The 12,351-nt window shown below is 41.5% G+C and overlaps 1 protein-coding gene across 1 annotated transcript in view; it reads right to left on the bottom strand.

Annotated features, from left to right (window-relative positions):
* Nucleotides 1-12,351, bottom strand: part of LOC109426839 (uncharacterized) — a 165,293-nt gene that overhangs the window by 33,539 nt on the left and 119,403 nt on the right. The window contains exon 5 of the mRNA XM_062853459.1: nucleotides 9,621-9,783. Coding sequence (XP_062709443.1) covers nucleotides 9,621-9,783 — 163 coding nt within the window. The remainder of the gene's footprint in view (nucleotides 1-9,620; nucleotides 9,784-12,351) is intronic.

The raw sequence follows: 12,351 nt of genomic DNA, 5'->3' as shown, positions 1-12,351 counted from the left end.
GCCGGGCGTCAGTTCGATATAGTAGAATCAGTGAATCAAAATTCAACCATCGCGCAACAATAACGACAATGTCGTAACCTAAATTTGTTGCGACATTCTACCCAATGCGACATAGGTATGTCCCAACTTGATGGGCTGTTCATAAGCCACGTAGACTTTTTGGGAAGAGGGGGGGGGGTCTGACCAAAGTCTACGCTCCATACAAATTTCAATTTTTTTGTATGGACAAAAGTCTACGAGGGGGGAGGGGGGGGGGGGTCTGAGATGGCCAAATTTTGGTCTACGTGGTTTATGAACAGCCCCTGAACAGAAGAGGACAAAGATCGTACACCACGAGTTTAGAGATTTTTGAGGCTTGCATTGTGATTTTCGAGCGGTAACTTCGAGTCGGTAAACACTGCAACGCTGCTGAGACGTATCATCAAAAAAGTTCGATTTAGGATTGGTAATAATTGATTATTCACGAGTTGAAAAGTACGCAACAAATTCAGCTTCCGTTTTGTCTGCAACAAAAATTTTCGAGATCATGTCATTATCTGTTACCAGTTGGGATAAAGAGTAATCGCCGCGTCTTCTTTGTTGCTTGTTTTGTGCCTCTTTTGTCTGACAATTCTCTTCACTGAGTAGAATAGAATAGGTACATTCAGGCGCTGCAGTAAGTATAAGTGCACCTCGAAATTATACGATTTTCCAAAATTTCAGAAGGGAGAGGGTCCAAACTTCAGATTTATAAGTTTGTAGTCGGAAGCAATCACAAAAGGTGAAATTTAGAGCTGGGCAGAACAGAAGTTGATTTTTTGTTAGACCGTGTTATTAAATGAATCTTAGAAGAGTTCCATAGAAATCCTTAAACAATACTAATGGAGTCCATGGAAGAATTCCTGAAAGAATCTCGGGAAAAACCCATGAAGGAAATCCGCGAAGAATCAATAAATAAAACCGAGAGTGCTCAATAAAGCATTTCTACGAGTGGTTATCGAATGAATTTCGAAAAGAATCCGCACGAATGCCATAGGAATCCCTGGAAACATTATGTAAAATCCCTGATGGAATCCTAGCAGATATTATTCAAGGAATCTTGGAGTAATCTCTGGAAGAATATCGAATGGAGTCCTTTTGAAAATACTGGAGGAACCCCTGACAACCCCTGGAGATATCTGTGAAAGAATTCTGAAGGAATCCTTGGTGTAATCCAAGAAGAAATTCCCGAAGCAATAAGCTAACTAATCCCAGGAGAAACCCCTGAGGGAGCTGCGAAAGGAATTCCTGAAAAAAAAAAACTGTCAGGAGTCGTGGGTAGAGATGATGAAGTATTAAAATCAGAGTAAAAAAAAGATATGGCAATGAAGGATTAGGCTAGGAACTAGGAGGAGGACGAGATCTGTAGTGTGATAACAAAAATTGAACGTAGTTAAAGATTATTGGATTTGTTGGGTTCTTGTTCAGTTTTGTACGCAATATCTTTTGAGCTTTCCAAAGCTGTTCGAAGGCTTCTCTCTGCCCCTCCCCTCGATAGTCGCATCCAACAAATCCCTGAAAGAATCCCGGAAGCAAATACCAAGAGAAGCCCCTGAGAGAATCCTGGAGGAATACCTGGAAGAAAACCCTGAAAGAATTCCGGGAGAAATCTAGGAAGCAATCTTGAGAGGAAATGAAGGGATTCTAAAAGGAGTCGTGGAAGGGAAACCCTAAATGGAACCGGGGAGGAATTGCCAGGGACTCCTAAAAAAAATGTGAGGTCTATTCGATAATTTCCCTCACAATTTTTTTGAGGGGTTCTTTCACAAAATCTCCCATAAATTCAACTTATAATTTCTGCGGAAATATCTCCAGATTTTTCTTCAGCGATGTCTTACAAATTCATGTAATATATCGTCACATCGTTATATTTGAATACATGGTCATAATATGAGGAACAAGTATACCTCTCAGAACAGCAGTAATTAATAACATTCCATTATTGTACAGAGTTGGTCGTTCAAATAATTCTCCACGAGCAACGGACCCGCACAAAGAAAAATAATAATTATAGCCTTTTTCACGCTTGGCTTCAAACATAACGGCACCATTATCGCCATCATCAATGGTTAACATTTCAAAAGGGGAAGTGTTGCATAAAAATTCAATTAAAAATCCCTCCTCCGCCACTGTCACTACATGCATATTCCAGATTCCCATTTCTACAGAATGATGTTTCACCACAGGCATGAAAATAAATCAGAATCACGTTGGGGTCTGCGACATCCTTCTCGGTATCGTAACGCTGGATGTTATGAACCGTTTGGCAGGCTTGTCCGCACTCAGCGCATGAAAATTCTGCTCTTTTGATTTACACTACCAAAACCATCGTATCAATGCAATCTTCCTACCTTATCTGATAGAAGGATGTTGAAATATCCTAAATGTCATTTGGAACTGTCAAAAAATTGCACCGCAGTGCCACACTGTGCGCGCAAAGAGAATTTCACCCGGGTGAATTCACCCCAGTGATTTTCTCTTTGCACGCTCAGCGCGGCACTGCGGTGCGATTTTTTGACAGTTTGAAATGACATTTTGGATATTCAAACATCCTTCTATCAAGTAAGATAGAAAGATTACATAAATACAATGGTTTTGGTGGTGTAAATCATAAGAGCAGAATTTTCATGCGCTCAGTGCGGACAAGCCTGCCGTTTGGAACTGGTTGATGAGGAAGGGACAAAGGAGGCAACAAGCACATTGGAAAGTATCATGCCACAAGTTTTCCAAAAAAATCTTTCTGGAAATTACCTAAAGAAATTAAAAAGTGGAAGTAGCACGTTAGCAAACACTGGAATGTTTGGATATGAAAATGGTGCATACTGAAACGCTGTCCCCAACCAACGAAAAAGGATGCAGCGTCAATGAAAAAGTGTTACGAATAGCAAACCTCGTCTGTCGTTTGCTACCGGAGTCGTCCTGAAACCACACACCATGGTGTGGTTCGCTGCCTCCAAGATCGAAGACCTCTAATTATGAAAAAAGAACCGTTGATGATGACGATAATGACGTGATGACGGCGATGGTTATGGTCGTCGTGGGTACGTTATGTGGCGTGTGCTTGAAATGCAAGTTCAAAGCTAAAGAACTTTATAGCTGAGGCGAACTTTCAGCAGAAGAGTTCATAATTGATGATTGCGTTGGTACGTAATTAGGTAATAAATACTAGGTAGGTGAAAGACATCTACCTAGTTGTGACGTACTTAAAGTGCAGTTACCAAGATAAACCCTTTTGTCGTTTCTTGGAACCGATCCAAGCAGATGGGAATAAAATGCAAACTTTGAAAGGACCTACTCAAGGTTGCTCTCAAGTTGTTACCGACAGACCGTTACGGTGACCTTTCGCCATGAATTAAACGCTGAAATATATTATTGGCGCGTGTCCCATTTTTTCCAGGAGGGTCCATCCATCCACGTTGCTTATGTAAATAGGCGCGCAAAAGACGATCCGCTTATATTTTATTCATACCGCCTGACCAAGTAGGGATGGCGTGACTAACAAGGAAAAACAAGAGGAAGAACAGTGGACAAACAGGAGCGCTTGTCTTCCCATTTGTGGGACATGTGCCGGTTGGTGTTGGTATATCATTAAGCTTTTCCCTCTGGGGAAACAGTCATTTGCTTCCGTGGATGGGACACGATGTTGAAATGAGACACTGTTTTTCAATTTAGACAGGATGGTTGAAAAAGAAGTCCTATTTTTCGAAACGAAGTCTAAACGTTACCCAGAACTCACGATGAGGAAAATATTCGAAAAGTCATAAACAGACGAGGATTCCACATAACGAATTGGTAAAAAGCGATGGCACTCAGCAAGCCTGTCCTATACATGTCTAGATTCAAATTCCCTTTGTGGTCTTGGATCTTTTCGTAATGGAAGTTTCTTATGTTGCTTTCACTGGCACTCGATCTACGAAAGTAGATCGTGTAAAAATAATCAACTGTCGAGCTTAGTATCATACGAGCGTGTCTACAATAATCGATTTCTCTTCATCGATTATCTCTTTGGTTAATAACTTTACAGACAAATCATTTCCGGAAAACTTCATGGAATCCAAACACTGATTGTATTTTCCGGAAAAATCTTAAGAGAAAATGATCATTATAGATACGCCTGTATGATACTAAACGCGAGAATTGGCGAAGAAAGCTCTACTTAAGTTGATAAATACGGAAGTACATCAAGCTAGAACACAGACAGAAGAAGTAACCCAGGTAACAATTTGATGTTGATTAAGCGCTTCTCTAACTTATGCTAATCAGCTTTAATTTGAACAAAAGCAGTGCAAAAGAACTGTAAACCCATAAGTTGATTTGAGCTCTCCATGAAGCTGGATTAAGGTTGAAGAAGCGCTTATATCCGAGCGAAGAATGCTTTTCAGCCTTTAATCAGCAATTATTCAGCAAATGGGAATGATTTATGATTCTATTTATAGAATAGACAAGGATCAGGTGAAGCTTCACAGTCGCTAAATCATCTTTAGTTCAGCAATTAATCATCACTTATGCAGCACTACCGAAAAAAAAAATCAGAATTAGTCAGAATTTAAGCCAGAATTGCCAGGACTCTTGGTCTAGATGTACCCACTTCCCATCGTTTCCCTTTTTAACGGACTATTCAAATATTCTGTAGTTCGCAAATCTCTCCCTCATGGCGCTCGAATCATTTTTGCTCCTGTTTGACGTTTGCTCACTACGCCATCCACTCAGTGGGGTTGCGAAGCTCAGCGTAATTAGCATTGGGCGATTATGCTTTTTTGAGGATGATTTTAATCGCACTTTGCTCCAAATGATACGTCTGTGTGGCTGTGCTTCAGCTATTTCACCCTAAATCGCTCCAGAGATTTGTTCTGCGATTTCTACGTGGATTTTTCAGAGAATCCTTGGGGAATTCTTGAGTTTTCTTCGAGAAGTCCTTCAGTGATTGCTTCAGAAGTTCCTCCAGAGATTCCTTCGGCAACTTTAACGGGGATTCTGGAATTTTTTCACTGGTTCCTTTGTGAATTCATTCCGGGCTCGATCTTCCAGGGTTTTCTGCAGGAATTAATCCAGGGGTTATTTCAGAAAGTTCTACAGGGATGCTTCTGGGATACACATTCCTGCAGATAACATTGCTGAGATTGCTACCGGAATTCTTCCTGGAATTCGTGAAGTCCTGTAGCGATTGTTTTAAAAATTTCTGCAAATATTCAATCGGAAGGTGCCGTGGCCCGTGGCACAGTTTGTCGCACGTTGGAGTGGACATCTCATAATTTATTATTCTTGATGATCAACTCTGTTTTAAAAATTTGAAAATATATCTTGAGGAATTCCTAAGAAAATCGCCTTAGGAAGAACTTCACGAGATGCTCCTCATCAAAACCACTGAGAGGAATCCTTGTAGATACATTTGTAGGTTTTTTTTAATAACCGGTGGAAATATACTTGATGGAATCCCTGTATTTTACTTGAAAAAAGCAGGAGGAGTAACAGCTTGAAAAAATCCTCAGGCCTGCCTCGCTTCAACTAACTGTTCTTTGAGCACTTCCACAGTAATTAATTGGAAGGCTTGTTTTGCCTGTCATTTCATGAATTTGTATATTGTGTGGCAAGTATAATGATACACTATGCCCAGGGAGTCGAGAAAATTTCTCCGACCGGAACGGGAATCGAATCCGCCATCTCCGGAATAACTGGAGACCCTGAATATAGAGAGTCGTATATTTTAATACAAGCTGCTCTAAAAAGGCCTGATTTTGAAAATCCTAATAAAACTATGCTTTGTATTGAATATTTGAGTGATTTCTAGTGGGATTCAGGGGGTGGCCAAAATGTTTGGGATAGGCAACTTTTTTTTTTTCTCACACAAAAAAGTTCAACATACTATAACTTTTCATAGAGTGCATCCAAAAATCTCAAATTTTGACTGTTTGTCAACCTATTATATGTGCATTATTGGTACAAATTTGGGCTCGATTGATCAATGTTTCGCAAAGTTAGAACCGTTCGGGTAAAACACTAATTTTAAGACAACTCATTTTTATCTGTTATATCTCGGAAACCAGTGAACCGAATTGAATGAAATTTTGAACATACACTTACAATATGTAAATGCTTCACAAACTATTAAAACAGAGGTACTTTTTAAACGTTGAACAAAGTTATTATGGATTGACACTTTCTGGATTTTTCTCAAAAAAATGTAATTTTTTACATTAATGTCAATAAATTTTAGTGTTAATATTCAATGTTTTTCTTCTTCTATTCTCAAGTTATCTATAATCAGATATATTAGAGCCAATTTAGATTGAAGGAAGAATACATTTAGCAATTTTTTCTGTGGTATTGTAAATTTTACTTATTTTCCTCTATATAGGTAAAAATTTCAACCCGGTATAACTTAATTCGCCTTGAGAAAGTATAACATTTTATATTGTCGTATTGAGTATCAATATATTGTTGATAAACGTTAAAAATTCATTCAATTCGATTCACTGGTTTCCGAGATATGACAGATCAATAATTAGTTGTCTAAATAATAGTGTTTTACCCGAACAATTCTTACTTCGCGAAAAATCAATCAATCGAGCCCAAATTGGTATCAATGATGCATATATAATAGGTTGACAAACAGTCAAAATTGGAGATTTTTTGATGCACTCTTAACCCTAAAAGGGATACCTTCATGGCCTCAGTTTCGTCACCTCGCTGAGTGTGTTCCATCAAAGACGAGCTCTGAAATGCGCCTGGGGTCCAATGGACCCCAGGTATCCCTTTTAGCGTTAAAAAGTTACAGCATGTTGATTTTTTTTGTGGGAGAAAAAAAGTTGCCTATCGCAAACATTTTGGCCATCCCCTGTATATAGTTTATAAAGTTTTATATGGACTCAAAATATAATCAAATTAAAAAAACAGGGTATCTATTTTAGGCACGTTTTTGGTGTATGAGATACGTATAGTATCCAGCCGAGAACAAAAATTCAAGTCGGTCGGTTTGATATTGACGGAGTTGTAGCGGAAAGAAAATGCTAAACATCCACTGCCGAAGTTTATCGGTGCCCTACCTGAATGAATCTCGGGATCAATTTATGAGAAAGTTCTGGAATGATTGCTGAAAGAATCTTAAACAAATCCTTCAAAAATCTGAAGAATCCCGAAAGGAATCAAAGAAGAAATTTGGGAAGGAATCCCTGAAGAAATTCCGACATCATTTCTGGAAAAATCAAAAACCTCGAAGATTCGCGGGAGAAATTTCTAAGCAAATCTGGGAACGAATAATGAAGTGGGAAAAATGTCTGAAGGAATCCTTGAAAAAAATCCAGTAGAAATCCCTCAATGAATTACGAGATAAAAAAAAGATCCCTGAGAGAGTTATTGTTGAAAAAGAAACATGGAAAAGTCATCTATAAACTCAAAACTACTAATAAGTGTAAAAGTGTGGAAGGGCTCACAAGTTGAGAAATAGGGTTTGTCCCAGTTGAAACGTTACGCCAAGCAGAAGAAGACGAAGAAGCAGGAAACTTTGAGGAAAACCTGGGAAAATCAATTAAGGAATTTTGCGAGGAATCAACCCAGGAGTCTTGGAAAAAGTCGTGGAGGAATTCCGAAAGGAAACCATAAACAATCCTGGGAGAAAGCCCAGAAAGAATCCTGGGAGAATCCCTGATGCAATCATGGGAATAATCCGTGAAAGAATTCTGGCAGTTACTCCGGGAGAAATCCCTAAGGGAATTCTCAACGGAATTCCGGAATGAAATGTGGACGATTCCTTTGCAGAATCCTGGAGGAATTCTTAAAGGGAACTCATGATTAATTCCTAAAAAATAAGAATTTTGAGAAAATCGCAAAAGGAATTCCGGGGGAATTCCTAATAAAAAGCCAGAATCAGTTAAAGCATATTGACCCATTTTTTTTCAATCTTTTGGAGCAGGATTGTCTCGCCGCTGCTGTAGCAGTCTCGCAGGCCTCGAAAACGTTTGGTATGTCTGTTTTCATCATTGGCGTCATAAACAGGGGGTGGCCAAAATGTTTGGGATAGGCAACTTTTTATCTCTCACAAAAAAAAATCAACATAGATATTTTGATGCACTTTATGAAAAGTTACAGCATGTTAAACTTTTTGTGAGAGAAAAAAAAATTGCCTATCCCAAACATTTTGGCCACCCCCTGTACATATAACCCCTTCGACCCCAAAGGGTTAAGAATATCTACCCTATTTCTCCCAATCACTTACAAACGAGTGCAGATATCGCTATTTGGATCTATTTTGGGATCCTTGGAGATATCCTGAGATCATTTCCTGGAGGAATTCCTGAAGGAGTTTCTAGATTCTTGAGAAATCTCATGAGGATTTTCTGAAGGAATCCTTGGATAAAATTTCTGGTGGAGTCCATAAAGAAATCCCTACAGAAATAACTTGAAGAACTTCAAGAAAAATCACTAAAGCATTTCATGGAAGAACTACAGCACGACTTAATGTTGGAATCGCTAGTGAAGAGAGGAATACATAGGATTTTTTTTTAAGAAATCACAGGAGAAGCAATTCCAAAAAAAAAATCCTGTAATTTCTGAACGTATTGCAAGAGGAATGAAGTCTAATTTCTAAAGAAATTCTTGGAGAAATACCTGGAGAAAACCCTAGAGGATTACCTAGACAAAACCTTGGAGGAATCAATAGAGATGTTTCTGGAGAAATCCAGGGAAAAATCTCTTGAGGAATTTCCTGTGAAACCCATAGAAGAATTCCTGTAACTATTCTAGGGGAAATTCTGAAAAAAACTTTCGAAGAGTTTATGGAAAAATCTCTTCAGAAATCCCAAGATGAATTCTTGAACTAATCACAGAAGGAATTTCTGGAGGAATTCTAGGAGGAACCCCAACAGGAATTCATTGAAGAATACCAAGAGGAAACCCAAGAGGAACCCCTGGATGAAATCTTGGAGAGATTCCTAGAGAAACCCTGGCAGGAACCGCCTGAAGGATTCCAGCAAGAATTCCTGACGAAATCTCAGCAGGAATATCTGGAGATGGTATCTGATACGATATGGGTTTAACCCTTCTGGCCGCGCGCCGTTGTAAAAAGTACAACCCTACCCAAAAACCTCGCTCGTCGTGTACAGCGCGTGCGCGGTGCAGTTTCAGCTGCTTGATGGCGCGCGTCCTGAAGGGTTAAAAGCGTGGATCGATAAAGATAAGAAATAAACTAGTTTTCAAAAGTTTTTTCAAATTTTTTTCGAATATATCACGATTTGTTGGTTGAGTTGTTACAGGAACATTTCTCTGCACTCATTCTTGATGTTCTAACCGTTAAAATGACCAACATTATGTACCAAATTGACAACATCTTGAGTTATCATTAGTTGTAATATCACAATTTGTTTTATTTATTTTTTCTCAGACTTTGCTCGGGTAAATACGTATTTAGCGTAATTCGTAATTAGCAATAGTTTACATTCACACTAGTTAAAATAATGAAATAATAATAATAATAATAACAATCAATTCATGCCGAACAGTTAATATTCTTGAACCAAAAGAAGTGCTAATGAGACTGTGTTGCCATGTTACTATAAAATTATCCCCCTTAGTTGTTATACTCGTACTGCCTGCATCCATATACATACCTCTATTCAGTCGATAACGGTGGTGTTTATCCACCAGCGAGGGCGATGCCAGCGTCGTTATCTCGCCGATCGTGATGATACCCTGGGCGGGACACATCGCATCCGGACAGGACACCTCGTAAGCACCTTCGGAGATCTCGAACTCGATGTACGCCGTCATACACTGGGGAATAAATGGAGAATGAAAAAGAAGGACTCGTTAGTCAACCGATTAATGATGATGATGTCAAACTAGTTGGTTGTTGTATATGGTCTTCAGATGATATGTCTTATTTTTTATCTCTGTTTCACATACAACGTAATTAGCAAGTTCGATCAATGACCTTTGCTGGAATGCTGGATTATCCCTTGATTATGGAATTGAGAACAAACAAAGAATCCGTAATTACGAAACGTGTTGGATTGATCCCTTGTTGCGAACAACGTGAATTGTTCGCCAATGCACCTCACTAAACAATCAACTGTAGATCGATTTACATGCAAATTCCAGCACCAAAGAGCCGTGCGCTGCACTCAGGTAAAAATAATGATGACTCAAATGCGTTCGCGCGCCAAGCCAAAACGGTGCAAGGGTGATGGTTGTTTTCAGAATATCTGTGCAAATATGGTCCGGAACGATTTCAAGTATCATCCAGCCCTAGAGGGACCCGCTGAATTAAGATTCATCAGCTGTCCGCCTTTCTTTAACGGAGATAAATTAAAACTGCAATTGCATCCCAACGAACGCCGCCGCCGTCACCCGGTGCTTTCTATGTCTGGGACATACCGCGCAATAACGCAATAAAAACAAAACCTGCTTGAGACGCCGATCGCCCTGGCTGCTGCACCACCCCGCCACCGTACCTGGTACCAGCAGACCTAACTTGCTGACGCTGCGGCCACAGTAGTGTACGATCATCGGCGCGAGAAGACCGCAAACCGGTTTCAATACTATTCATACTACGTACCTACCTACCTACAGAGAGTCACTCACTCAGCCAAGCGCCGGAGGAATAACTGCACTTCACCGAGTAACCGGCTCATCCATACCGGACAGGGGGTGTCACAGTTTGAACCCAAGTCACCCGACCGCGCCGGAATCGGTAAGTGCCAGCACACGCTACGATCAGAGGCAGGCTTGGGGGAGGGCGACGAGGGGTGATATAGAAATTCGATGTTGCGCTGTTCTCAAACTACGTAGACTCTTGTTGGATATCTCAGACCCCCTCTCCCCTCTTAGTGACCGTAGACTTTGAACAGACCACCATCAATTGAGCAGCACGGACAGGGGACGCTTAACGAAACCCCTCCCTTCTGCGAGTCAGGTGGGACCCTATGATTCTTTCAAAGCGAATCATATCCACACACCAGTGTGAACTTACCGCTTTTGGCACCGGAAGGTGACCGAGCACCGGGGCATACGAACTGCTCAAGTGAAATAAGCCTAAGTGTGGCTCTGCTGGGCCTCTTCACACTTCCGGAAGCAACTCGGTACAAACGACATGGCACCGCTTCCAAAGTGTAGCAGCTCAGAAAGCAGTATCTCGGGCACATCAGGAACGACGCCAGTAAGCTTCTGGCATGCTTTGTAATTGGTAACTGAGATGGTACACGCTTGGGTAATTATGCACAAGTGTGCTGGTAGTGACGGCATTCTATCCTCTAATGTGACGTGGCCTTAAAGTACGTTCCGGACCTGTGCCCAGCTTAGGCAACTAATTGGGTGGAAGTAGGTTCAGATGAACACTTCTGGTCCTGATTAACACTGATCCGGCTCTGAGCTCAATCCCCATAAGGGCCTGGTCCAAAACTCGGATGGCCTCTCTGCTTGCACAGATAATCACCAGAATCATGTGATTGAGAGTGGAGAGGCAGAGTGAACGCCGTTTAACCCGTTCACGCGAGGAAGACTGGCGAGATCGCCGCTACGAGGAGCTGTTGTACCCACCAGCGAGCAGGCGGCAGGAGGTTCAACGGGCGCAGCACCGGCCGAGGAAGCGCAGATGACCGCCACGAACCTCACACGGGCGCTGAACCGCAACTGGAGCGGACTACCAAAGATGTTGGTAGTTGCCGAACAGCTGGACGAGCTGTTCGGCTACACGAGCGGGCGGTGTACCATCAGCATGGACCTGGAACAGGGCCTGCTGAAGCTCCGCAAATTGCTGGCTCTGGTCAAGAAGGAGTATGATCTCCTAGTCGAAGAGCGGAGTGCGACTGACGGGAGCAGGGAGGAGCAGTTCAGACAAACAGACCGGACAGCTTCCTCGAAACCATGAAGCTCGCCAGAGCTATTGTGGAGCGGTCAAACAGCTCTACGGCTCAAGCTGCATGGTCGAGACCTGCTGATGATACGCGGCCCAAGAAGCGTCCGGCAGATGCGGACGAAAAGCCAAAGAAGAAGAAAGGGACGGCCAGCGCAAGTAACCAGGCTGCCAAAGTCGGTTACGAAACGCACAAGGGGCAGGGAAACCAAGTCCCAAGAGGCCAATCCTAAGAAGAACGATGGCCAACCGGGTTAAGGAAAGGAGAATCCTTGGATTACGGTTGGAAAGAAGAATGTAGTAATAAAAGCGAATTCAGCCCGTAAACGCGAACCGAGCGACGCGCTGGTCTTCAAAACCGAGGCAGACACGTATGTACGCCGAGGTGCGGAAGGCCATTCATGTTGAGCTAAATCATCAAATTCATGATAACACTGAATCAACAATTTGCCATCATAATACTCGATTTGCAGCTGCAGCTCTCCAAC

The sequence above is a fragment of the Aedes albopictus genome, chromosome 2 (genome assembly GCF_035046485.1).
Source record: "Aedes albopictus strain Foshan chromosome 2, AalbF5, whole genome shotgun sequence".
In the NCBI taxonomy this organism is placed as follows: Eukaryota; Metazoa; Arthropoda; class Insecta; order Diptera; family Culicidae; genus Aedes; species Aedes albopictus.
The sequence above is the reverse complement of the archived record's forward strand: the minus strand, read 5'-3'. Positions and strand labels throughout refer to the sequence as shown.